The sequence below is a fragment of the Lutra lutra genome, chromosome 3 (genome assembly GCF_902655055.1).
Source record: "Lutra lutra chromosome 3, mLutLut1.2, whole genome shotgun sequence".
Classification (NCBI taxonomy): domain Eukaryota; kingdom Metazoa; phylum Chordata; class Mammalia; order Carnivora; family Mustelidae; genus Lutra; species Lutra lutra.
The window spans coordinates 18,383,501-18,411,396 of record NC_062280.1 but is presented as its reverse complement, the minus strand read 5'-3'; the positions used below and the strand labels follow the sequence as shown (position 1 = coordinate 18,411,396).

Sequence of the window (27,896 nt, the reverse complement as noted above, 5' to 3'; positions counted from 1 at the left end):
TTAAAGACAATGTATGATCGTGTGCCCCGACACCTAGCCTCTCTGTCAGGGTCCCAGACCCTGCGCTCAGCTTCAGAGTGCGCCTGCGCCACGCCGTGGTTGCCAGGAAACCGCCGAGCCCCGCTTGTGGCCGGTGGGTCGTGGATTTAAAATGGCCAAATTCGTGCTTGCGGGTGAGTGGTCCCCACGTCCGCCCGTGGTTCGCTCAAAACATCGACAACTACTCACTCCCTGTGGTCTCTGGGCAGTGATCTTCTTAACTGCCTTTTGTTTTGCAACTCCAACCTCTATATGGACCACCCCAGGCTTCTTAGGCATTTATTTAAAGATGGTTTATTGGGCAGAGTCCTGGGCAAAGCACTCCCAGACACTGGGGACACAGTGGGGGAAAAGATATACCCGGGCCCTCGAGGAACTTTAAGTCTCACGGAGTACAGAAGCATGTAAACAAGTAATTTTGATTCACTGTAATTAATGAAATGAGGCAGATGTGCACAGGGCTCTGAGAGGTGTTTCGGGAGCTGATTTTTGAAGGTTTGGGATGGGGAGACCATTCCAGAGAAAGGCACAGAGGCTCTAAGTCTCATAGCCTAATGGAGGAACTAGATATGGAGGAAGTGACTGGATCTAGGGAGAGAGTGGGAGAAGCAGCCAGATCCTTGCACTTAAAGTGCACCAAACAAAGGTGTTTTAGCTGAAAGCAATGACGAGTCTTAAAAATTCTTTAAGCAAGAGAATATCTTTATTGGGTTTGCATTTTAGGAAGCCCATCTTTGTCAGCAAGTGGAGGGAAAGGATGGAAAATGTCACTGGCATCCCGAAAACCACTAAAGGGTCTTAGTAAAAACAGCAGGGTATTGTACCTTCTTCCCTTCTCAGCAAGTTTCCTGAAAGAGTAGACTGCTTTCGTATCTTCAGGTCCTTCTTCCACTGAATCTGGCTTCTACTTCTGCCTCCTGTCAGAAATGGCCTTCACCAGAGTCACCAATGACTTTTACAGAAGCTGTCTGGTTCTTACTGGAACTTTCTGATGCATTAACACAATTGACATCTCCCTTCTGCCTAGAAATCTATTTCCTTTGCATCTTTATTCATTCAGAAGAACATTTTTGAGCCCTGACTGACTATATGTTGGAAGGCAGCGATACAGACACATACAAAGAATGTTGTATGTGGGCCAGTGGCAGAGGTTTCTATAGGAGCAGTAGCAGGGGCCTTTAGTCAGGCAAAGCCTTCCCAGAGGGAGTGGTCTTTTAAGAGTAGATCTTCAAGAGCAGAGTTACCTACTGGAAAGGAGGTAGGGAAGAAGAGAGTGATTAACGGATAGGTGGCAGGGACTGGGGTTGGAATGAGGAAAGCTAGAAAATGGAAATAGATTTAGTAGGATTGTAGCAAAGGGTACAAGAAAGAGAGTATCATAGGCTGAAGCCAGAATTAGATATAGATTCTTATGAGCCATGTTCAGTGTTCCAAACTTTATCCAAAGTACATAGAAGGCTTTTTTTGGAAGGAGAGGACATAATCAAATTTGCATTTTATTTGAATGGTGTTCTCTATGGAAAGACAAAAATTAGATGCCAAGACCCCAGTTAGTTGCAATAGTCCAGAAAGGAGATAGCGGTGGCCTGGCCTAGGATGGTAGGCAATGAAAATGGAAGGAATTGAGTGGACTGGAGAGATACTAGGGAGGCTGAATTCATAGAACTAAATGTCTGATTGGGTGAAGGAAGGCAAGGGAAAAGAAAGAATTAAAATTATTTCCAATCAGTGGTTTGGGAAAATGGGCTGATAAGTCATTAAAAAAAAAAAAAAAAGGTTGAAGAGTAGTCTTAATACTCTGGATATTCCTAATTCTCTTAAATAACTGAACATAAGAGAAGGACCAAATTTAGTGGGGGAGCTGTGGCAAAATCTACCCTAGATATGCTGAGGCCTCTGAGACATTCAGAGGGAGATGGAAAAATACAGGAAGGTATAAACATCTAAATAAGGTGATAGCTCAAAACTGGGTGTGCAGATTGCTACTTGAATCCAGGAAATGGAGATCAGCCACGAAGAATGCAGAGAGTATGCAGATTCTTTGAGGAATGCTAACCTTTTAGTGGATCGCTAAAGGAATAAGAACCTACAAAGTATAGTGAGAATGACCAGAAAAGTAGGATGAAAACCTGAAGAATGAACCCAACATAGTGGGTGTTTCAGAAAGGTGGAAGAAGGCAAATGCTAACAAGAAAATGTCTACAAGAAAAGGATCAAAATGTATCCGTTGAATGGAGTGACATGGAGGTCCTCGATAAGCCTCTAGAGAACTGTCGTGAAAGCCAGGTTGCAGGGGGATGGGAAGTAAATGGAAATTGAGAACTGGGGATGGCGAGTGCAGAGAAATTTCTCAAGAAGTTTTAATAGAAGAAGACAGGTGGAACACAATAGCTAGAGAGGGACATACACTTTATGTTTCTTAAGACAGGAGAAATATAAATGTAACTTGACTGTATTAAATAGGAAGGGAAAGGACCATTAAGAATAGGAATAAGATGGGGGTACCTGAGTGGCTCAGTGGGTTAAGCTTCTGCCTTCAGCTCAGGTCGTGATCTCAGGGTCCTGGGATCGAGCCCCGCATCGGGCTCTCTGCTCTGCGAGGAGCCTGCTTCCCTCTCTCTCTGCCTGCCTCTCTGCCTACTTGTGATCTCTAGCTCTCTGTCAAACAAACAAATAAATAAATCTTAAAAAAAAAAAAAGAATAGGGATAAGATGGTAAAAGAGATGTTAATCAATTAAACAGAGTTGGCAGCAGTTCTGAGGGAGGAAGAGGGTGGTGTTTAGTGCCTATGCGGTGAGGTTAGAGCTGAACAGGAAGTAGAAGCTGCCTTCCATGAATAGGAGAAAGAAGGAAAGGATGAGTCCAGATGCAGAAAGGCTTGAAGGTATGATAGCAGGAGGTTAGGGGATTCCCCAAATGATGACATTTTGTATGACTTGGTTTTGTTTTTAGATCACTCTTTTTTTAAAGATTTTTATTTATTTATTATGTTAGAGAGAGGAAGAGAGCACAAGCGAGGAGAGCAGCAGGCAGGGGAGAAGCAGGCTCCCCACTTAGCAAGGAGCCCAATGCGGGACTTGATCCCAGAACCCTGGTGTCATGACCTAAGCCGAAGGCAGACGCTTAAACCACTGAGCCACCCAGGCATCCCTGATTTGGTTTTGGTTTTATAAAGCAGAAAGCAAATTTATCTCTTCCGACAGTGTGGGAAAATGGAGAGAAGGAAGAGGTTTGCAAGAAGTGGGCCACGTTTGGAATGGAAATTGTGGAGAACAGAAGAGAGTGCTGATAAGGAAAACAGAAGGATCTCCAGGCAGAGTTGAAGGCCAGTTGAGGCTGGTGACCATGAATTCATAATGGCACCTCTCTGCTTGCTTCTACCATGTTTCTCCAGGGGTGCCTAGAAACAGGGCAGGTAACTGTGTTCATCCAGGGCGAGAAGCTTTTACCAAGCTGATTTGCCAGAAACATAGTGGGGCAAGATAATTTAAAACATGAGCCAGAGTGAGGTTTGAATTCATGAATCATGGATTTGAACTAAACAGGGAGGCCAACAGACAGGGAGTGGTTGAGAGGGCTGATGATTTAGAAGTCGCAATGAAGTGGAAGAACTCATGACTGGGAGTAACTGGGGAAGACTGTTGCAAAGGGGTTCTGTCCCCCCTACTCCCATCAGATATCCAATCCATCTACTCTGGTGGCTTTATCTTCCTGCGTGTTGATGGCTACAAAATATGTCTCTGAGGCCCTTGCCTGGGGCCTGCACTTCAGACTTCTAGGTACAGCTACCTGCTGAGCATATCCACTTAGACAGACTGCACACACCTCCAGCTGCACTTGTCTGTAATTAAATGTCTTAGCTGTGGCTTCTGTCCAGTAAGTGCAGGATCATCTACCCAAGCCAGAAATTAGGAGTTATCCCAGACTTTTTTTTCTCCCTCAGCTTCTCTTCCCCGCCCCCGCAGTACCACTCCCCACAACACATATCAAATCTACATGTGATTTTACCATCACTCCTCACTTCACCCCTTTGCCTTTTAGTGGCTACTAATGAGTAGGTCATTATTCGTAGTTCATGCTTAGTTAGTAGCATGGCAGCCCCTTAGAGAATGTGAGGTCTAGCATACTACTGGAGGAGAGTAAATATCCAATAGCCTTTTCTTCTTTCCACATTTTATTACTTAAGATTTTGACCTCCTGTTATAAAAATCAGAAGTTTATATGGTGGCAGTTTATACTATTATTCTATGTTATAAAATGTATCATAACCATATGATTAGTTCTATAATTATATGACAAATACTTATAACTACACAATGGTTTCTGTGTGATATGAGAAAATGTTGCAAATTTGAACTCTTTTAGGTAGAGCGGATTGCCCATATTATGCTAAAGCAGAACTCCTAGCAGACTACTTACAAAAGAATCTTCCTGATTTTCGGGTACATAAAATTACACAGCATCCTCAGGTTTGGGAGGTAAGAAGCCTTTGTTGTTTGTTAAACTCACACACTCACAAAAATGTGTTCTGATTTAATGAAATATTAGCCAGTGTATCAGATGGACCTCCAATAATGGATGTTCATGTTCTACTGATACTTTAACACTAATAAAATTAATTCCTACTTAGCAGTCTCAGAACATTATGTGTCTTTTTCCTCGCACCTAGTAAAACGAATGAGGCCCTAACCAATCAGTAGAATATATTTAGCTGTTTTTTTCTCCCAAGAATCCAGGTGACCTATATTATCCTTTTTAACATTTCATTCTCCTTCATTTGATTTCTGACATGAAGCACTTGCTTATTTGAAATACCCTTCTTTGGGACTGTGTTTCCCCACAAAGAGACAGGGATTTGGGGGAAGGAGTTTCCTTTACTGGAGGGGGTGGGGTACAGGTACCCTCAGGAACAACGCCTTGGGAAGGAATGAGGACAGCGGAGCTGTACAGTGGGAGAGGTTGAACCACTGTGGTGCTATGGCAGAGGGCTCAGCCAGCCCTGACCTCTGAAGCTGGGGTGGCCCTTCAGAGATACCTCAAATACAGACAAGGGAGCAGGGCTTTTGTACTGACACAACTAACAGTCCTTGTATGCAGGCTGCTTCTGGGCAGGGGACTTAACACTAGGCCAGGGAACCTCTCTGAGGTCATTTCCTGGAGAGAGACTCAGCACTGAGCCGTCATGTGACCCAGGGAATGAGTGTCTCAGTCATAAAGGGGGAATCTGAATGACATATGACAGGATCTGCTACAGCTCAACAGTTGTTGTGTCTTTTGGATCTACATGCTCCATATAAGTTCACACCGTCTGGGAACAGCTCTTCTGGGGTTCTGGTTGGTGTCTTTCCCTGGGGAAACTTGACAAGAGGATAGTCAGTGAAAGAAACCATAGTCTCTACTGCACATCATTTTAGGGCTGTAACTGACACTCATCTCTGTTCTTATCTATGATCCAGTGTTGACCCCCCTCCTCCTCTGCTGGTCTAGGTATAGGTACCCCTGTATCTTCAGGGGTCTGAGTCCTAGTTTCCCAGGATGTGATTGGATGTAACTGCAGCAAGTGTACACTTGCTGTCAAAATTGAGCAAGGCAGTACTAAGGATGACCCAGTTGCTCACCCAGATGCCTGCCCACATGTCCCTGATCAGCAGGGCCAAGTACTCCTTCCAAGATGGTTCCTTGGCTGCTCCTTCCTTGACTGTTGTCTCTTGGCATAGGAGCTCAAAGTGACCAAACGGTAGCCATAGCTTAACGTTTAATGGAAGGAACTCTCCCTGCTAGAAATACCCTTGTACCTCTGGAATTTAAAACCTCCAGATCCATAGAAGCTAGAGTTAAGTGGACTTGGGGAAGCACAAATTCTCCCAAGTGGGTCACTGGAAGTGATAGTAAGCAGGATCACTCTTAATTCCATCCCTCAGTTCCTGGATTCATGTGTTTCACCTAGTGGGGAAAGCACTATACTGAATCATGGTGTATATTGCATCCCAAAAGACAGGGCTTTATCCTTATAAGGTAGCAACCTCTAAGCACCTTCAGTGGACAGTCCTATCCCTCTCTCAGGCCACAAGGTGATGTAATATATGATAGGGCCAGTGCATCCCATGGTTACATGCCCAATCCCACACATGCTTTACTCCAAAGTGGTTCAAAGTGATGTTATACAGAATCCCATGTTGCTAGGTTGAACATTTTATAAGCTCTTGGGCAGGGTGCTAGTCAAACCCTATTAGCATAAAAAGTAGTTCTTTGCCCAGAATCTATGTTGATTCCAGTCAAGATGAGTCACTGCCCTTTCTAGGATGGAAGGGGTGAAATGCAATCAGCTTGCCGCTAAGAGGCTGGTTAGTGTCTTTGAGGGATAGTGCCATTATCAGAGAGTCAGTGTTGGTCTCTGTTGCCAGCACATTGGACACTTAGCTGCAACAGTGGCTCGATCAGCTTTGGTGAGTGGTGGCTTGTTCTCTAGGGCTGTGGCATAACCTCTGTCTCTTTTGTGAGCCCATTGTGCCTTAACAAAGTGACTTTATCTGCTGGATTTTCCCGTGCTTTTATCACAATAGATGTCCTCTGGTGGGCACTGCCCCCAGCCTCTTTTATTTCAGGATTCTATCCTCCTTGATTCCGCTGGGGAGTCCAGCTCTATAATAGCATGTTCCTCAATAGCTCTGTCCTAGGATGGACAGCAGTCCTTATCATTTTGATGAATGTGGTCATCCTTCAGGCCCTTCTGGAGAACGTAATGGACTAGTAGGTTTCTAGTCTCCCATAGTAGCATATCCACTCCAGCATGCCTATTTTTCTAAGCTTTCTGATTCCTTCTCGCATTGTCTTCTGTGGTGTTCTGGCATTTCTGTTTCATTTAACATGAACCATCACTTTGTCCAAGCTCTGGAGAGCCATCCTAGCAATGTGTCACCACTGTCTTCTGAGCGCTTGCCAGGATATGCAGCCTTGGGTTGTGGAAGAGTGATTTACATTGATAAATTCTCCTTTGTCCAACTTTATATTCAACTCTTGATTCGGCACCCTCAGAGTCCAGTCCTATACTTATTCCCCCAGTCTTACCAAGATGTCAACATGCCCCCACTTCATGCTGAAGGTCCTTTGGGGCAGAGTCCCTTTCCTCCAGAGGCCCAGCACTTCACTGGTCAGGCTATGTAATGATTAGGGGAACCATGGGGAATCCTCACAGCAGCATTATTTGCTTTAAAGGAAGGTAAAAGCAGAAGAGAGATCTTCAACATCATCAAGAGAAATTAGTTTCTAAGATTTTATGTGTAAGGTAGCCTCATTATCCATGCCTCCAATGACAAGAATGTTGTCATGTACTTTACTCACAAGAATGTTGCTCTCTGTCTACTCAGCTCTTGTCATTGGAAGGCCTGGTCTAAACAAACCAAATATTGATGATTTAAACTTTCTCTAATGAATACTGTTATAAATCCAGAGATAAATTTTAACTCATTAGTTCATACCCACATATTTAAACAGTAATATCAAATTTAGGTAGCCCTGAGACTGGAAATATCTCACATAGAAGAGCAAAGGAAGAACCAGTTGAATTTTTTTAAATCAGATAACTTGGAAGACTTGGCTTCTCTTTTAAGCTAACCACTTGCATTCCCGGTCTCCTCGGCAAAGAGAGCAACTTTAAGTACCTTTACTTGGTCAACAAATTTGAAGAAGTCTTTCGTATTTGATTAATTAGTTATTTCACTCACCACTAATTTCTCTATTTACATTTTATAGTGTAAAGATATCTAAATTTTATTATATATATTCAGTGGTGGGGGCAAAAAAAAAAAAACAAGGTAGTTTGTGTTTGAATTCTGCAGTATGGAACTGAATTCTGAGACAGATTCAATGGATGACTTCTCTTGAAATATCATTCAATAGGAGTGGTTAAAAGATCTGTGTGAAAAGAATAAGTGGAGTCACAAAAAGTCCCCCATCATTTGGAGAGAGCTGTTGGATCGTGGAGGAAAGGGGTTGCTTTTAGGAGGATATAATGAATTCCTGGAATATGCCCAGGTATATGGATTAATTTTGTTTGTCTGCTCAAAACATTACCATTCTCTCGTGTCTTCTTCAAATGTCTTGCTTTCCAAAGCATTCTCTCTGTTCTCTTTATTCTTTTTTTTCCATTTTTTTAATTAACATATAATGTATTATTTGCTTCAGGGGTACAAGTCTGTGAATCATCAGTCTTACACAATTCACAGCACTCACCATAGCACATAACCTCAGTTATGTGGTTAATAACTCAGCCACCCTGTCCTTCCCCCCACACCCCAGCAGCCCTCTCCATAACTCAGCCACCCTATCCTTCCCCCCCACACCCCAGCAACCCTCAGTTTGTTTCCTGACATTAAGAGTCTCTTATGATTTGTCTCCCTCCCTGGCCCCATATTGTTTCATTTTTTCCCTCCCTAACCCTCATGACCCTCCCACCCCACCTCTCAAATTCCTCATATCAGAGAGATCATATGATAATTGTCTTTCTCTGATTGATTTGTTTCGCTTAGCATAGTACCCTCTAGTGCTCTCTCTATTCTGTTCTGGCTTTAAACAAGAACTTTCCATTATAATCATTGTCAGTGTTGACATTTTCTTTCCTAATATTTAGCTTTACTATGGTGTCACCTCTAGCATGACCACTGAGCTGATGAAGTTAATTGCTCAAGAGAACCTGGAGACGCATAAGGAAAAAGAACTGGAGGAAGAAACCAGGAAAGATCTCATCCACCCTTTGCAGGTTTGGATCACCAGGTGGGACAGTCAAACTCCAGGATTCATGAGACTGGGTGTTATTTAGAAAGGACAATAATAAGGGATTCAATCCATGGTGGAAGAACATCTGAATCTCAAGTTTGAGATCCATATGTATAGATATGTACATGTATAGATATGTGAATATCTACATATATATCCCCCAATATAGCTTCATATTTAAGTTTTAGATTATAGGTATGTGTATATACACACACGTATGAAATCTAAGAGCAACTATATAGCAAAGATCATTACGTCAATAACCCTGTCCTTAGCTCTTGTCCCCTCATTCTGTGTCTCTCCTGCTGTCTGCTGCTTGCCTTCTTACTCTTCGCCATGCCACCCTTCCCTCCCATTCCTTCACTTTCCTTTTTCTCTCCCCATTCTGGTCGCACTGCCTGCCGCCCTCCCACTCTTTCCCACTTGCTAGGGCTATCCTCTTGTTGTGTGCTGGCCTCAGTAACCAATGTGTGGCTGGACCAGCCCGTGGCTCTTATTATATTTGCAAGACCCCCTTAGCAATAACCATCAGGAAACCTGGGGAAAAGGGGTTTGTTACCTATACATCGTGGAAATGACATGGCACCCCTGAAGCCACACAGTGAAGTCACTGGTGGGGAGAGAGAGACAGAGAGAGAGAGAACATGTGAGCCCACGTGGGCCTGGGGCTTTGCTTTTATTGGGGTTGAGAGTGGGGGACTTAGGTTTTGTGGGCTCACTCAAAAATTTTAAATTGCTGAATTTAAAACTTAGGAGTGGAAACTTACAGCTTGGAAAGAGAAAAAATAGGTGGTCCAGCTGGCTGGTTATTGACATCAGAGATCTCTAAAACAATGGAGCCTCAGAGTGGGAGGACCCCTAGCTCCATAGTGGTGTGGCTGGCAGTGCATTTATGACACATAGACATCTTTGAAGCGGATACCTCCTCAGCAATCAAAACTTATAAAAAACAGAAAGCAAACCTGTCAGGGTTTATTACTACACCTCAGTTTTGCTCCTTCTTCCTTTTTCTTATCTCTTGCTTCTCACCGCATTCAGTCTTGGGCACACCTCCATTAGCACCTTTTGTCTCTGCACTCCCTCTCTCTCTTAGTGTCCTTTGCTGTTCTTCTTGCTCTCTCTCTTCCTCCCCAGCCCTCATTGTGTCTCTCACACACTGCCCTTCTTTCTTACTATACCTGCATGTATCCTAACATAATGCTTCTTTGGGAAATTATTTGTTATGAAATAGTTCAATACAGAAAAGAATTAAAAATGATGAACCTCATTGTACAACATGAACCTCACACCCAGATTTAATAAATATTACATCTCCTTTAGATATTTTTAAATGATTAAAATGGCACAGATACAGATGAAACCTTCATTGAACCCTTCCCTAAACCCACTGTGAAAATCAAAAATGCCCAGATGCATTTCCAAACTCCCATCGGGCAGATTACTCCTATCGATTGGTAGCCAAGCTACAGAGTGCCCAGATACTTACTGAGTTGTGGGTACAGATACATGATACCTAGCCTAGGCTGATCCTAAACTTCTTTACAAGGATTTAGAAGAGACAGTCCTCTCCCCAAAAATGTCATCACTTTATAGATGAAAGTATAAAGTAGGAAAGAGCTATGGTTAAATAAAACTTGTTATTCCCTTGCCTTTTTATAAGAAAATGTAAATATGTAATTAAAGTACTATGAAACCATTCTTTTAAATGTTGCTTTCTCCATATTCTATTTTATTTGAAAAGTCTTTTAAACAAGTACATTTCTTATTTGGGGATTGTTTTCAGATGGCCAGAACAAGGGATTAGTAGCAAGAACTTTTTCGCTCAACTTTTGCTTTCTTGCCTTAAAAACTCTGTGTCTATTTAAGATATTAAACCACCCTATTAATGCACCTGCAGAAATATCTATTAAGAATAAAGGCTTAGCAGGAACAAAAGAATTAACTGTTGTTCATAATCCGGCTTTGCATTTTTATTAGTGCATCTGGTCGTGTCTGCTACAACCTAATTCCCATCTTGACAAGTGGTGAAGTATTTGGAATGCACACGGAAATTAGCCTGAATCTACTTGATGATAAGCAGGCAGTAGAAGATCTCCACATTATCATGACAGAGACGCGCGACCTGGTGGCCCCCTTGCTCCAGAGCATCTCCATCTGCACCCAAGTGGAGGACGCCTTCCGCCAGGCCCACGTGATCATCATCCTGGATGAGAACACTGACCGGGAGGTATATAGTCTAGAAGACTGCATCAGAAGCCGGCTTCCTCTGTGTAGGCTCTATGGATACCTGATTGAGAAAAATGCTCACGATTCCGTCAGAGTTATTGTGGGAGGAAAAACATTTGTGAATCTTAAAACATTTCTGCTTATGAGATACGCCCCAAATGTGGCCCACAACATCATCGCCGTGGCGCTAGGTGTGGAAGGCCAAGCTAGAGCTGCACTGGCCAGAAAACTGAGAACAACCCCCTCGTGTGAGTGATCTTCTGTTTATGATTCTATTTTTTTTTAAGATTATATTTATTTATTTGACAGACAGAGATCACAAGTAGGCAGAGAGGCAGGCAGAGAGAGAGGGGGAAGCAGGCTCCCTGCTGAGCAGAGAGCCCAATGTGGGGCTGGATCCCAGGACCTGGGATCATGACCTCAGCTGAAGACAGAGGCTTTAACCCACTGAGCCACCTAGGTGTCCCCTGTTTCTATTTTTCAACAATGTGATTTCAAATCTTCTAGGAAGAATACCATGCCCCTTAGGATTATTCTAGATATTTGGAATAGAAAGTATGAAGCAGATACAAAGAACTCCCTACTGTGTGATTTGCCTGCGGTGCAAACATTTTTTTCTTACAGTTTTTCCTGACAGGCTGACTTTGTCCATCATTTAAAAAATTAAACCAGTGTTTACTATAATAAGATTTCTATTTTTCATGTTATAATTTGAAACCTAATATTTCAATTTTTCATAACAATAATCAATTAAGGTAATCCGTGTTTAAAAAAAATCATCAGGGATATGTTTAAGTGGCCCCACCCCACTCCCCACCCATGTAACATCTGTAAGGTTATTAAATTATCCGCAGGGTCCTGCTATCTGATCAGCCTCTGCCCCCAATTAGTCTTGGAACTGGAAGACATCAGAACCTCATGAGGATGAGACTAGATCAGAAAATGGATTATTGTATTTAAAAGGGGAGTGCTGTATTGGAAAACATTTATCATCTTCAACAAAGATGTTAGGTGTCGGTGCCTTGAGATGGAGCAGGTGCAAAAAAGCCCATTGAGAACGCAGGGAGGTACAAGACATTCCCTCAAGACAATGGGGAGACAATGAAATGTAAGCCTGGCATGCTCTAATTCAGGGCTATAAAGGGCTTCGGGGAGCCCCTAACACATTATAGCAAGAACTGTTTCACCCATCGCTTTACAGTGAGGCCCAAGAACCATCTCTTCTGGTATTCCCGCATACAGATCTTCAGTGCTTCACCCCCAGGACCAGTGATTACCCTAGCCAAATTACTATAAAATTTTTCAGTAGGAAAAAAAAATTTTTCTATCATTTTATCTCTGTGCCAACCTTACATACAGGTGTGTAGACACTGCTTTATGACAAAAGATTTCTGATATATCTGATATGACATCAAAGTGCCAAGAAGAGGCAGTGTTACAAAACTTAAAACAAGGTGGGGACTTTCAACCAGAAAGCTGCTCTCATATGGGCCTGGTGGTGCCATAAATTATATGCTCTCCTGTACCCAAAGCCAATAAGCATATGAGAAGCAGAAGAAAGAGAAGTGGAGAAATGTTGGGTAAAGAAAAGAGAGACTTTGGAGGGACAGCAGTCAATGGGAATGGTCTGCAGAGCATAGCCAACAACGCCAGTTGAGCAAGGGGAACTAACACCAATGATGTCTCCTTGACATCAAGGAGAGTCATTCAGGGAAGAGCCCAGATCCCAAGAAGGTAACAGATCTTTCCAGGATATCCCTTGAGTTTTGTTCACACATAACTCTGTTATGTGTGACATCAGACCATGTGCATTGGGTTGGTTGAAACTCTGTTGTGAGTGACAGCAAGTCCACTCAAAGAGGCTAGTCATAGAGAGAGCTTTTTTTCAGGCATAGGTGGATGCTGAGGCTCCATTGACGACATCAGGACTGACTTGCACTCTCTCTTGATCTATTGCTCTGTTCTACTTTCCTCAGCATTGGTTTGATTCTCAGTCAGGCTCTCTGTACAAAGTGGCAAAGTGTCCACTGGTGTTTCCAGACTCATACATTCATAGCTGAGCTTACCCCTGGAGAAAGAGGGCTTGCTCTCTCGAGTGTACAAAAGTAGCAAAATAATATCTCATTGGCCAGGCTTGGGCCATTTTCCCATCTCCAAATCAATCATCATGGCCAGAAGTCTGGAATCTGGGACTCATGCCTATTGATAGACCTGAGGGGTAAGGACAGCCCCACCCAAGCCATATGGACTGAAATTGAGAAAGGGTAGTTATTTAAAGGAAAACCAGGATGCTGTTAAAGAAAAACAGTAGGAAGCAATGTTAGGAGGAAAAACAGCAGATGTCCACTATGATTTTCTCTAGCAGAGCTATATAGAGCCTGAAGTCTGATAAGAAAAATTCTTTTCCCTACTGCCTGCCTTTGAACACAACCATGTGAGAATGTGATACTTGGAGCTGCTGCAGCTGTTTTAGGACCATGAGGGGCAGGCCAAGAGAATAGCATCTTTGCGTGGCTGAGCAACCACCAGTATTACTGCCTACCTCAACTTGTTATTGTCTGAGAAAAGTGAACTAGATAAGCCAAGTCAGAAAGGATATTTCATTACTTGAAACCACACAGCAATCTTACCTCATGCATAACAGTAGAGAATTTAATCTCCACCGTAGGAAGTGGTTAGACTTTGGAAAGTCTTTAAGCAAATAAATGAGTTAATAAACCAATAAAATTACTTATTTTCACTTCAGTTACAACATTCCTAGAAGATCCACAGCTTTAGAATCATAGAGATTTTAATCCCTATTTCTGTCTAACCGCTATCCTCTTATTTTCCTTCACAGTACATATCACTTTGTATAGTAGTTGCTTTCTTACCTGCTCCCCTCCACCCCCAGAATGCTGCAAGGGTTTGGGGTGATGTGTTTCCTTCTAAACCTTCCACTTAAAATGCCTCACACATAGAATCTAATTCAATTACTTATTGATTAGAATGTTCCTGGGGTCCTCTCATTATAATGCCTTCCTTCTGCAAGGAAATGAAACCCATCCAGGTGTTAAGCGATTTGCCCAAATTTCTATTCCAGTCTAGAATCAAGAACTCTTTGTCAGAACCAAAGCAGATAAAAAGTTCTAAATACTCTAAGCAGAGTGTTTACATTAGGACCACACCAGTGGTATAATTTGCAGTAGCAATGTCTTCCAGGGAGCATTTCAGTATTTCTTGAACTCACTTATATGGTCTACACATGAGCATGATTAGGAATTGCCAAACCCTGATGATCCAAGAAATCATCCATGTCATTTGTATATTCGGGGGAAACATAAACGTAGATCATTTTATAGCAAAAAGATCAACCCTAAAACAAACAAAAAATAGAGTACAGGCCATTTTTTTTCTATTATGTGCATTATTATGTTAATTTTAAATTTCTTTTTCTTCACAGGCATCAAAAATGTGATAGTTTGGGGTAATATTAGTGGAAACAACTACATTGATCTGAGAAAAGCCAGGATTTACAGATATGAGAGTGCTATTTGGGGACCTCCTAACTATTCACGCCCTGTTTTGAGCTTGGTTTTTGATAGGTAAGGTATATTTTTAAGTGAGGTATACTGACAATGTTGGATATAATGGTTGTTATAATTCTTTAAATCATCTTAGAAGTCTTTGTACAACAATGATGTGACACCGGTATTGTTCATACTCACCTTTGTTTATGTGCTCTATTGAAGATACAGAAAATTCCCCGGAATCACAACTGGCCAATCCCCATGCCCAATTTATTTGATTTTGCAATTATGAATTTTTATATTTCAGAGTATCCCTAAATTAGCTCACATAGCCCTTTAAATTTATCTCTAAAGCAAGCATATGCAAAATGAGTCTTATTTAACACACAGAGAGAGACATGTATCCAAATTGAAATTGGTGGAAACATTTTCAAGAATAAGGAATTAAGACAGTGAGCGGGCCCTGGCCATGCTGGACATTCTGTTCCAGCAGAGGCAGGACCGAGGACTGGGAAAGAGCACGATCTGTAGAACCAAGCCGCCTGGGTTGGGATTTTCAAGCAGCTACTTCCTAGCTGTGTGACTTTAGAGATGTTATGTAACCTCTCTGTGCCTCAGGTTTTTCATCTGCAAAATGGAAATGGTCTCATAGTCTGAGTCTTACAGGGTCGTTAGGGAGATGAAATGGCTTGGTACAGCCCCAAGAACCCTCCCCCCACTGCAGTCAGCACTATCTTTATGACAGGGCTGGGGAGGAGAGAAGGGAAGGAGCAGCTCTGAAGCCTCTTTCTAAGCTTTGCAGCCCCTTTCCAGCTGTAACACTTCCTTTCCATGGCCCCAGCCTCAGGCCAGGGATACTTCATCCATGCTCAGAAATGGTGTGCCCCCAAGCCCACCCTCCTGGTGCCTGTTTCCTTTGGGTAAAGGCAGTGTCTTCTGGAGCTGTAGGTGCTGGCTTATTAGGAATAGCCCTTTATCAGCTGGACTACTCCCTGAATTTGAACTTCAGATGATAACAAAGACTTAGTTATTTCCCCAGTTCTCAATGTGCATAATTCAATGTGTTAGGATATTATTTTCTTTAGGATAAAGGATACCACTGGTTCCAAGATAACATCTGCATAAAATAAATTCTTTGTAATGAGAGTAATTGTTCTTGCAGTGTGACTACTTTTTCTGTGTTCCTATATTTCATTTGTTTATCATTTGACACTTCAGGATTCCTTTCTGTGATATTTCATTACTTTTCGATTGACCTTTTACAGGATTGAAGAAGCTTGAAGAAGGAAGGTGCACAGGAAGTCCTATTTCTCTTTTATGGAGATGATTTCTTATACTGAGATCCATTGACCCAAGAAGCATTGTTTCATTCCCATTCCTCCCTCCATCGTAAAATCATTTCTTTCTTTCCTTACAGTGAGTGGCTAAACAGACAATATGTAGAAACTCTTAAAAAGCTGACAGCCACAGGAAAACAATTTGGAGCCATCTTAGCTGCACACAGTATAGCTACTACATTGAAATACTGGTACCATGGCTCACCACCTGGGGAGATCGTGTCTTTAGGAGTACTAAGTGAAGGTAAATCTGGGTTGGTTGGTTGATTTTTATCTGGTATTTCAGACCACCGTGTATACCTACGCTCCTGCTTCTGTGTCCCCGCCTTCTGCCTTACCTGGTCTGTAAGCTGTTGGATTTCCACAGTTTCATATTCACGTATTCATTCATTCACGCACTCATCCATTCAGAAATTCTGTGATGTTTTGTGTGAGTGCACAGGGAACAGGCACAACGCTGCTGCCTTTAGGAGACCTAGAGCAGAGGGAAGAAGAGCCGGCTACAAAAACCCAAGTTCCACTAAGCTGTTCTCACTGTATCCCAGCTGAGGAAGGGAAAGCAGGGTCGATTTTAGGGAGACGGCAGGAAGAATCAGGACAGACTTCCCTCCAGGAAGCCTTCAAGTCTGAGTAGTGTTTACCTGACAGACTAGTGTGGGAAGAACTTCCCCCAGGGACCACTGTGGCTAAGGTGTGGGGTCAGGATATGAAGGGCACATCAGGATGCAGACCTTAGGGCACCAGTGGGAACATGGAAAGCTTGCTCTCTAGCTGCAAATACTGTATATGTATTTTTTTTATTTAATTTCAGTGTAACAGAATTCATTGTTTATGCACCACACCCAGTGCTATATGTGCACATGCAGTATGTGCCTTCCATGATACCCACCACCAGGCTCCCCCAACCTCCCATTCCCCACCCCTTCAAAACCCTCAGATTGTTTTTCAGAGTCTATAGTCTCTCATGGTTCATCTCCCTCACCAATTTCCCTCAAATCCCTTCTCCTCTCCATCTCCCCATGTCCTCCATGTTATTTCTTATGCTCCACAAATAAGTGAAACCATATGATAATTGACTCTCTCTGCTTGACTTATTTCACTCAGCATCATCTCTTCCAGTCCCGTCCATGTTGCTACAAAAGTTGGGTATTCATCCTTTCTGATGGAGGCATAATACTCCATAGTGTATATGGACCACATCTTCCTTATCCATTCGTCCGTTGAAGGGCATCTTGGTTCTTTCCACAGTTTGGCGACTGTGGCCATTGCTGCTATAAACATTGGGGTACAGATGGCCCTTCTTTTTACTACATCTGTATCTTTGGGGTAAATACCCAGTAGTGCGATTGCAGGGTTATAGGGAAGCTCTATTTTTAATTTCTTGAGGAATCTCCACACTGTTCTCCAAAGTGGCTGCACCAACTTGCATTCCCACCAACAGTGTAAGAGGGTTCCCCTTTCTCCACATCCTCTCCAACACACGTTGTTTCCTATCCTGCTAATTTTGGCCATTCTAAGTGGTGTAAGGTGGTATCTCAATGTGGTTTTAATTTGAATCTCCCTGATGGCTAGTGATGATGAACATTTTTTCATGTGTCTGATCGCCATTTGTATGTCTTCATTGGAGATGTATTTTTACAGCCTCACTGCTTTCGTCTGCTAAAAACTATTTCAGGGGACTTCAACTGTTTTTGAAGCGCAGGAATGCGAGAAGAGATGATGTTCTGGGTTCTGGGTTCCATCTAAAACATCTCTTCCATTGTGTTTTACTCTCTCCCTGTGTAAACTCATTCACTAAAGCTTCCCGCCTCAGCTTCTCTTCACACTGCCACCTGAACATCATGTGGTCACCTCAGACCGACATATACCAAACCAAACTCATTGTCTTTCCTCTCCAATTCAATCCACCTCTTGTGTTCCTTATGTTATTAGTGCAACCACCATCCTGCCTTTTACTCCAGGGCTAACGGTGCAGATCAAGGAAATCTCTCCAAATCCCTCAAGTCAGAAGTCATCTATCTCTCCTCTGTACATGAATAGCACTTTGTTCCTCTGTCAGGGAGCACATTCCAGCCGTCTCATTGGTGGTGTGGTTCCTTTTGTAAGTCCCCTCCGTTAGAGTGCATACACCCTGGGGCCAGGGCTTTGGCTGGGTCTTCCTTCACAGTTAGACACTGAGCAAATCTTGTTTCAGTTGCAGTAAGGTATATGGGTGTGCTTTTAATAAATAGGGTGAATCAAATCAGTATGTTACCTTTTTAGTGTAATAGGCATTTAAAACCTTATCTTTATTTGCTAACAGTTTAATTAATCTTTGTAGTAGTTTACCAATAAACAATGCAATATTGGAGGTGAAGAGCAGGTAATCCCTGTCTCCCTGAAACCATGTAGTTATACTGTCGTATGCTGTCCACCCATAAGGTTGGCTCTTTATAGATAAAAAAAGAGAGTGAGCAGAGAACCACAGAAGCCCTTTAAGGAAAGGCCTTTTAGGTCCTGGTTTGTTCATTATCTTCACATTTTTGTTCTACTGACAGCATTTTAGATGACTAAAATGGCAAGAATAATTTTCTTGTTTGATTGAGGCACAAAAGGCGGTGGGGGGCAACTTTATCTGAATTTTGCATAGTTAGTAGTAAGTATTGTCCATCTTTTTATTTGGAACACATCCAAACTGGGCCCTGGAAGCTGCTGGGAAATCATCAACTTCCCCAACCCCTTCTCTCTCCCACCCCAGCCTCACACTGTAGTTATGGGACCACAACAGTGGGCTAGAAGAACACAGGGCCAGGTGGACAAATGTCTTGGGGTCTTAGGCTACTGAGGGGGAAAAGAAAGGCCATAGGGAGCAGACAAAAGGAGTCCAGACAAAATGGAAGAGAAAGACTGCATGAGCCTCTGAGGTAGAGGCAGGGGGTCTGAACCAAATGAGAGGGGGCAGAAGGGGTAACGAGAGGGAACAGTAGTTCTTCTTTCAGAGAGTAACAAAGGAGAGAGTTGTCCGAACTGGGAGAGATGCTCAGGCAATATTTCTAGGTTAAATGTTTCAACCCTCCTGGGAAAGGAATTCTCAAAAATTTAGTTCACCATTACCAGTAAAAATCGTGTATCATCTCTGTCCTTTTCTACAATGCTTTACATGACGGGTTTATTGTTCTGAGTACTTCTGTTTTGCTTTGCTTTCTATTTGCTTACTACAGGCCAGTTTGGTATTCCTGAAGGGATCGTCTTTTCTATGCCTGTAAAATTTGAGAATGGAGCTTGGGTAGTTCTCACAGATCTCAAAGATATTGAAATCAGTGAACCAATAATGACCAGAATGACAAGTGATCTCATTCAGGTAATGTCCAAATAGATACAAGAGTGATGGCTTTGATAATGACCATAAACTTATTCCTCTGGGCTAAGGCATACACTGAATTTCTGTGGGTTCAATTTATATCCTCTTCCTAAAAACAATCTGGAAGCAATAGGAGCTTGAAGAAATCAACAGAAGACCCTACTCATTACATTATATAATGTGTGGCATGTTAAAAATATTTGTTGGTTACTTAAAAATCAAGACCCAAAATTTTTTTCTATTGAAGATAGATTAAGTTAGCAATTGTGGTCATTTACTTCTCTGATTCTAAAATTTTTCAACAGGAGAAACTTGTTGCACTTGGAGATTTGATCAGTTTTCAGCCCTATCAATCAGGTAACGTTTTCCATGTGATATTTTATTGAGCTGCTACTAAAAGACTATTAAAATATTTGTTGGGGCACTTGGGTGGCTCAGTCGATTAAGCATCTGCCTTTGGCTCATGTCATGATCCCAGCGTACTGAGATTCGCGTCAGGCTTCCTCTGACAGGGAGACTGCTTCTCCCTCTCCCTCTCCCACCACCCTGATGTTGTGCTCTCTCTCGCTCTTAAGATCTTGTCTCCCTCAAATAAGTAAATAAAATCTTTTTAAAAATTAAAAAAAAAATTGTTAAAACTGAATTGCTATTGAATATTGATAAGTATAATCCACGTTTATCACTTTTAAATGAAATTACTGACAAAATAAACTGCCAAGTTCAATGTGTCCTTCAAAATAAAACATCTCATAAGAATGCTAAAGAAATCCCTTCTTAAAAACACAATGCCCCTATAAATGTATGTATAACATATGTATTCATGTCCCAGACCTGCTGTAACAAATGACTACCAGCTGGGTAGCTTCAACAACAGAAACTTACTCTCTAGTGAACACGTGAGACTAGCAGACCTAATTCAAAGTGTTGGCAGGGACATGGTCTCTCAGATGGCTCTAGGAAGCACCCTTCCCTGCCTCTTGTGCTGGTAGTGTTTGGTGTCCTGGGCTATGGCTGCATCACTCCAGTCTCTGCCTCTGTCTTCATGTGCCGGTCTTCTCTGTGTGTGTGTCTTGTTTCTTCTCCTTAAAAGGACACCAGTCATCACAATCCAGTACAACCCCATCATAACTTGGTTAAATCTGCGAAAACCCTATTTCCAAATAAGGTCAAATTCATAGGTATCAGGGATTGGGACTTCAGCACATCTTTCTGGGAACACAGTGCAACCCACAACATTCCATTTACTTGTAGATCACTTAAAAAAATACATTTTAATAAGCTTATTTTTCTCACTGGCACTTTCTCTAATCCTAAACTCATAAGGAAGTGCTATCATCTTTCTTTAATCTCTAAATATTGAAAATATTTAACAAGTATGTTACAGATTCCACTCCATCAAAAAGTTGCTGCAGAATGAATTAACTGGTAAAAAGAACCTGGTAGGAGACAGCAGACCGACCTTGGTCCAGACCAGAGAGGGTTTAAGTGAGGTCAAATATGGCAGTGTGGAGAGGGCAGAGAGACCAGACCTCGAGGAAAAGATGTTTAAGGCAGAAGATGGGCTTTGGGAATTCAGATCTTGTTCTGCCTAGTGGTCAACTCACTGGGAATGGGCCAAAGGAAATAAAGTCCAAAGCAGCATGGAATCCAAGGGCACAGACACAGAAGTCTGAAGAGCAGTTGGTTTTCACTGGAACTCTTTTATCCCCAGAGTTTAGAAGCCCTCTGTGCGGCTTCCTGCTTTTGCAGAGGAGAGCTGCAAATTCCTTTTTCTGAGAATGGGCTATAAAGCAGTCAGTCTAAATTTGATTCCTTTGACTGGTAGTTAATCCTAAATTTTCCATAATACTTGCATTATAGAGGGTTTGATGAAAAAGAATAACCTGATTTTATGCTATTTTCATTAACAAAGGTCAAGGTATAGATACCTACATAGATAGATAGATAGCTAGATCAATCGATCTTGATTCTGTCAACTTCAGACCTTGCCCAAAGCACTGTTCCAGAGATTCCAAGATCAACATTGAAAATTATCAGAATTCTGCACAGTTTGGATATCTCTGCTTATTAGCATATCAATGAGATGATTCATGCATGAGGTTTGTTTAATCTTTTTTTGATTAACTTAATACTTAATTTCTTGACTTTAAGAGACTGACTTAGCCAAAAGCTATGAAAAGACCACCTTACCTACCTCATACAATGACCAGGAAAATCAGAGTCTCAGATGGTAGGTATATCAATTGGAAAAAAAATGTCCTTTTTAATCCAAAGCTTAACACTAAATTTCAAAGAAAGGAACTTGACCATCTATTAGCCACAAGGTAGGAATTAAGTCTTTTATCACTCTCATCCTATATTAAACAACCAGGTCATATTTAAAATCTATTAAAATCTTGAAGGAAATTACCAGATATTCGTTGAGTACTTTCTGTATACTTATCACTGTGAGAAACATTAGGGACACAATGACAGAGTTATAACCACAAGACATGTCTGGAGAAAGGAGCCCTGAGAATACGAAGAAGTAAATGCCAGGATGTACAATGAATTAAAAAGTTCAATAAAACAAAGCAAGACAGATCAAAAGGAAAAAGAATATATAATAAATCATACAGAAATGCATAAGGAAAAGAGAGTTCCTTGTAATATATGAAGGAGAAGACTTAGTCATATCTTCAGATCTAATTGGGATGTAAGATAGCTAAAGGTAATCAAATGATCATTTATTTATTCAGAAACTACTGGTTCTGTCACACAGGGTGAAAATATTCTAAAGATCTATTGTACAACAATGTATACATACATATACAGTACAATGTATTGTACTGTAAACTGAAAAAACATGTTTAAAAGGTAGATTTCATGTTATATGTTTTAGCACAATGGAAAGAAAGAAAGAAAGAAACAGCACTAGGTCCTAGGGACATGAATGGAAATCAAACATTGTTCTTGCTCTCAAGGTGCTCACCATCTAGCATAGGAAACAGCAAAGCCAATCAAAAACTACCCTGTTTAGGGGTGCCTGGGTGGCTCAGTCAGTTAAGCATCTGCCTTTGGCTCAGGTCATGATCCCAAGGTCCTGAATCAAGCCCACATCAGGAGCCCTGCTTAGCAGGGAGTCTGCTTCTCGCTCTACCCCTCCCCTTTCCCCTCCTCCTCCCTCTACTCATGCTGGCTCACTCACTCTCTCTCTTCCTCACTCTTTCAAATAAATAAGTAAAATCTTTTTTTTTTTTTTCCTTAAAGGGATGCTGGATGGCTCGGTCAGTTAAGCATCTGCCTTCGGCTTGGGTCATGATCCCAGGGAGCTGGGGTCGAGCTCCGCATAGGGCTTCTTGCTCAGTGGGAAGCCTGCTTCTTCCTCTGCCTGCCTCTCTCTCTCTCTGTCTCTCATTCTCTCTGACAAATAAATAAATAAAATCTTTAAAAACAAACAAACAGGGGCACCTGGGTGGCTCAGTGGGTTAAAGCCTCTGCCTTCGGCTCAGGTCCTGATCCCAGGGTCCTGGTATCGAGCCTCACGTTGGGCTCTCTGCTCGGTGGGGAGCCTGCTTCCCTTCCTCTATCTCTGCCTGCCTCTCTGCCTACCTGTGATCTCTGTCTGTCAAATAAATAAGTAAAATCTTTAAAAACAAACAAACAAACAAAAACCCTACCCTGTTGAGAAAGAAGTGGTATGTAGAGAGAGGTCCAGGTATAACTGAACCACACTGGGGCTCTCCTGACAGGAACAGCAAGGTTAGGAAAGGCTTTCAAGTACAAGGGACATGGGAACTGAGTCTGGAAGGATGAGTAGGAATTACTCATGTCATAGTGGAAGAGAAGCCCACAGGTGGAGGAGTCAGAAAAGCTGTGAAATGTGCCCCACCAGGAGGAGACATGTGGGCAGAGGAGGCATTTCAGGTGGCCAGAGGTGTGAACATGAGGCAATCTAAAGTTGTATTGAGAAGACAATAAATGGAGTAGCTGGGATAGAACAGAGGATCCTGAAAGGATGAGTAGGACTGGAAGAGGCACGGGGAGGTCATCCAGTTTGGTTACTTGAGAGCTCAGCAAAATGGCTGGTAGGTGGCGAGACAAGCATGAAATGGATGCCATCGGGCTTAGAGAACTAATCTTACTTTCTCGTTGGCCCCCTAGAGGATGATGGAGTCACCCAAATCACTGCCTGGAGGACTGTGTTGAGCTCAGTCCCAGACAGAATAGGTATTTAAAGAGGTCCAGTCAGACAGTATCTCTAGGTATCTGGGTGGCCGCACTGTTGTTCCAGTTGGCCCAGCTGGTATTGAGCAATACCCAAGGAAACAACTGAGGGCTCCAAGGCCCTGGTGAGAGAACTGAGAAAAAACTGTCAGATCTGTCATGACCAAGGTGACTGGCATCTTTCCAGCATGGTTGAAAAAGAGCCAAGTAGAGTATGTATTCCAGAGTTTAGGCATCAGAACGATCCATATTGTTAGTTAAAATGTTAGATTCTTAGACCCTCTACTAAGACATAATCTTACACAGACTCAAGAACATTAGTGGTAATAAAGTAGAGAAATGGGGCTGATTTCAGGTTGTTTGAGAGGCTGCATGTTGAATGAGCGTTAGACTCAAATATCACTTGATAGTGCTTTCCACACTTGGCTCAGTGGGTCATAAAAAGAATTTTGTGGGTGGGGCGGCTGGCGGCTCAGTTGAGCATCTCACTTTTGATCTCAGCTCAGGTCTTGATCTCAGGGTTGTGAATTCAAGACCCATGTTGGGCTCTATGCTGGTTATGGAGCCTATTAAAGCAAAAGAAAAAAATTTTTAGGTGATGAAATCAGTTTAGCAACTGGCATTTTTTCCTTGAACTGGAATAAAAGTGATAAGAAAAGAGTAAGTGAGGAGACCAGATTTTTTTTCCCAATGCACTAGAATACAATAGAAAAACAAAGATGAGTAGAAAAAATAAGAAAAAGGTAAGTTCTATTTCATGTAACTTCTTCTGTTTTATTGTAAGCACACAAGTGCACATACTGGACTATAATGTAAAATGCATTTTTTAAAAGATCTTATTTATTCATTTGAGAGAGGGAGAGAACAGAGGGAGAACAAAAAGGAGAAGCAGACTCCCCACTGAGCAGGGAGCACAATATGGGTCTCAATCCCAGGACCCTGGGATCACGACCTGAGCAGATGCTTAATCAACTAAGCCACACAGGCGCTCCTGTAAAATGCATTTTTTACTGTGAGTTATGGTCAATAAAGTTTGAAAAACACTGACCTAGAAGATTTCATGGTTGTTAGTTATATTCTAAATCCAGTATGTTTTAGCTTATTTTGGTTTCAGAATATAAAGATGGAATGTGTCCTGATCTAATCAAAGATGACGAAAATGATCCTGGTTATGTCAGACACTAAGTCAATCGAATCACAAACCATCTCTGTGGTGCTAATGGTCATGACTCATGTTGTCCAGTCTTAGAGAATAATGTTGTCGTCAGATGAACATAGTCCAGTTTCCAAAACTCCATATACAAGTGATGGGGCATCTTGCAGCTCCCCAAGAACAAGACATTCAGAAGAACCTGGCGTGGAAGGAACAGGATAGGAGAAAATGACACTAACTTCAAAAATCAATGTACTTTAGATCCTAAAATCTCTGTTCTGCCCTTACTCTATTTACAGCAGTGAATCTTTTAGATTTGACTCCTCAACCCACCTCTGAAAAGCCATTTGGTCAAGAAGCCATAAATGGTAGGTGGGGAAACAAAACATCAACTAGTCTTTTCTTATTCTATTAATAGAACTGGGTAGAAGAGATCAAATGTCCCCCAGATATAATTAAACTCTCCCCCAACCCACATCCCCAGCTTTGCTTGCTGACAGTTTTGGAACCTCCCTTTCTACATTTATAACCAGGGCTATGTCAATGGCAACTGAATCCTTCCTTCAGAATGAATAAGTAAGGAAATTGAAACAGATATATCTGCAACTCTAGATTTTCAAAGTCTATAACTTAGTTGTCATGGTATATTTTGAAAATCAGGCTGATACAGACTTCTTTGGGATTGACCATTCAGGATATTCACTCATGGCTCCAACACTCTTATTTGAATATCCAATAAAATGAACAAATCCATGGTACCTTCCATTCTGAAAATGTATAGAATAATGGGCTTTGGAGTGGGGCTAACTATGGGGAATTAGAATTGGTACATAGACAAGAAGCAGGGCCAAGAGAAGAAATGGAAATATGTAGCTACAAGATTCAGAATGGGAAACAAAGGAACCAAACAACACTTCATGTAGAAATAGATTAAGGTCAGGAGGGAGGCCAGAATTAAGTTTTGCTTTATGTAAAAGATCTAACGATAGTCTTGTGGTTTGATGTCCCTCATAGATAGAAACCCTCTCACACACACTCCCTCAGCTGAATCAGATTGAATACAGGAAACCAGGAAACAGGAGAAAGAGGAGAGCAAATGTAAATCTAGTAAAAACATAGGTTACTAATGGATTTTTAAATAGTTACACCTTTTCATTCTTCTCCTTTTCCTTTCTCCTTTCTCCTACAGATTCTGAAGACAAAAGTGTGGAAGAGCAACAAATAAATTAGACCAACAATAAAGATATTTGGTGTTGTAGTACATATGGAAAGACCCATGAATGCCTGTATTTAGGCAAGAATAGTTTAAAAGATTGGCTTCCACCTTAGATAATGTTATGCTAGACAATAACAGTGACAGTGCACACACAAAAAGTGAGTTCAATCATTTTGTGTTACCTGAATCCACTCACAGGTTTGCTTATTGCCCTATTTTCTCATATAGTTTGGTGTCAATTGTCTTTTTTTTTTAAACTACATTAAAATACAATGGTCAGTCAATGCATCCTTGCCTGTACATGCTTCTAAGAGAGCCTCCTTCCCCCAGAGGCCATGCCTAAGGCAGGGACAAGAGCGGCCTTGGTTGCTCAGCTGTTCTCACCACCTCGGTTTCAACTGATTGGGCTAGAATGAACACACCTTACTCAAGGGGAACCGTTTAGATTTCTCTCATGGTGTCAAACAACTTGCACTGAGAAAAATGGCTGAGTAAGTTGGTGTCTGGATCATGGTAAAGGCAGTGACTTAGAAAGAGCCACACAGTTCTGCTGTGAGGTCTTCAGAGCTGGTCAGATTCACCAGTTTCATAATGTCTGGCTGTGAATTCTTTCTTCTAGGATTTACTTGGGATAATTTTCTTTATAATAAATCACGCTTTTACTTTAGCTCAGATGGAATAGGTTTCTGTTTCTTGACACCAGATGTGGCCTGAATAAATGGATTTTTCAAAGGAAAGCATAATATTTTTACCATATAATTATATAGTTTAAGTAAAAATTATAGTCTTTATTAAAGTAGTAGTAGTCAAACCAATATGTTCATATATTTTCAAGCTAATAGAATCTTTTACAAATGCCAATTAGGAACTTTTGAGAGCCCAGGAGTTGCTTTAAAAACTGCTGATCTCTGTGCTTTTTCTGTAGTTTAAATAGCTTTTACAGTACAAATTACTTTCTGAAAATTCAGGAAATTTTCAGATGCTCTTTCATTGCTTCTGCACCATTATGGTTCAAAACTGTGACTAACTTGCTTGTTTCCAAAGTCAGCTCCCCATTTGATGTTATTGTAAAGAAAACTTAATATCTGTTGGTGTTAAGGACTTTGGGTAAGGTTTTGTGCCCTGATCCTACCATTTCCCCTGCCTCTGCTTGTGGTATCCTCAAGGGAGTATGGCCACAGAGAACACTAACTGGATGGAAGTCACGTGGAGCTCTACACATCGCTGGGCAGGTGGTGGTCACTCCTCCACATACAGGGCTTCTCCATGGTAAAACTGAGCTAGATTAGAAAATGTGACTCAGACCAAGAAACCCAAGCAAAGCTTCTTGTTTCTTCCCCCTTGAATCCGATATGCCAATCATGTACCAGCAGAAACCAGATGGCAAAGCCAGAATAGAGAATATATCTATGAAGATCCACCACCTCTCAAGGCAGTGGCCCTGCCCTTTAGTGATATACTTTCCAGTGTGGGGAGCTCTGACCACTCAGATAGTCAGCAGCTTCTAGGTGGACGTCTAGAAGGAGCCAGAGAGAGGGGCAGAGTTTCTCCTTTGTAGAGACATTGTAGGAAACCTTCAGCCCCAGCAGGCTTTTTTTCCAGCATGAATATGAGCTATTGTATGTTTGAACCACTACAGGATGACCAGGATACTCTAGGACAAATTCCTATAGGAGCACACAACAAATTGATATTAATCATTACACATAGTATGACACATTTGTCCCAAATTAATATAATATGGAATTACACCAAAAGGAAAGTATTAGTGATTGCTATTTGTTTAAAAATAATGCTGGTACCATTTCAGAAACATCTATGAGAGAGTTTTGTTTTGTTTCAGCTAATGCACTAGTTGTCACAACAGCCGGATGTGAATAACAGACCAACCTGGGAAATTTCAAGTCCAGTGTTCCTATTAGAAATAACTTTAATTTGAGGTTATTAAAAATAATTTCTCTCTATTATTGAAACTGTCATGATAAAGGCATGAGGGCCAAATATTCAGTAGAAAATTTAGACTACTCATATAGAAGCAGTATGCGAATAAAGTAATTACTGATCACAGAAATATAGGTTAAGTGTCTATGTCCT

The 27,896-nt window shown here is 41.6% G+C and overlaps 1 protein-coding gene across 5 annotated transcripts; it reads left to right on the top strand.

The window, feature by feature from the left end:
* The first annotated feature begins 12 nt into the window (after positions 1–12).
* Positions 13–26,498, top strand: MDH1B (malate dehydrogenase 1B). Of its 5 annotated transcripts, XM_047721782.1 has the most exons (11): positions 13–173; positions 4,406–4,518; positions 7,940–8,074; positions 8,670–8,812; positions 10,793–11,289; positions 14,484–14,625; positions 15,968–16,131; positions 19,088–19,227; positions 19,533–19,584; positions 24,886–24,954; positions 25,776–26,497. In XM_047721782.1, the coding sequence occupies exons 1-11, from the start codon at positions 152–154 to the stop codon at positions 25,814–25,816; spliced, it is 1,518 nt and encodes a 505-aa protein (XP_047577738.1). In that variant the 5' UTR covers positions 13–151; the 3' UTR covers positions 25,817–26,497. The 5 variants fall into 5 exon arrangements, with proteins under 5 accessions (XP_047577738.1, XP_047577739.1, XP_047577740.1 ...); XM_047721783.1 differs by lacking the exon at positions 7,940–8,074 and having other exon boundaries at positions 25,776–26,498; XM_047721784.1 differs by lacking the exon at positions 19,088–19,227 and having other exon boundaries at positions 25,776–26,498.
* The last annotated feature ends 1,398 nt before the right edge of the window (positions 26,499–27,896 follow it).

What these genes read in the sequence shown, in the direction of transcription:
- MDH1B (XM_047721782.1), top strand. Translation starts at nt 152, where the DNA reads ATGGCCAAATTCGTGCTTGCGG. An exon ending in AGCATCCTCAGGTTTGGGAG is followed by an intron (nt 4,519 to 7,939) that starts GTAAGAAGCCTT and finishes ATCATTCAATAG; the next exon opens with GAGTGGTTAAAAGATCTGTG. An exon ending in TGGTCAAGAAGCCATAAATG is followed by an intron (nt 24,955 to 25,775) that starts GTAGGTGGGGAA and finishes TTTCTCCTACAG; the next exon opens with ATTCTGAAGACAAAAGTGTG.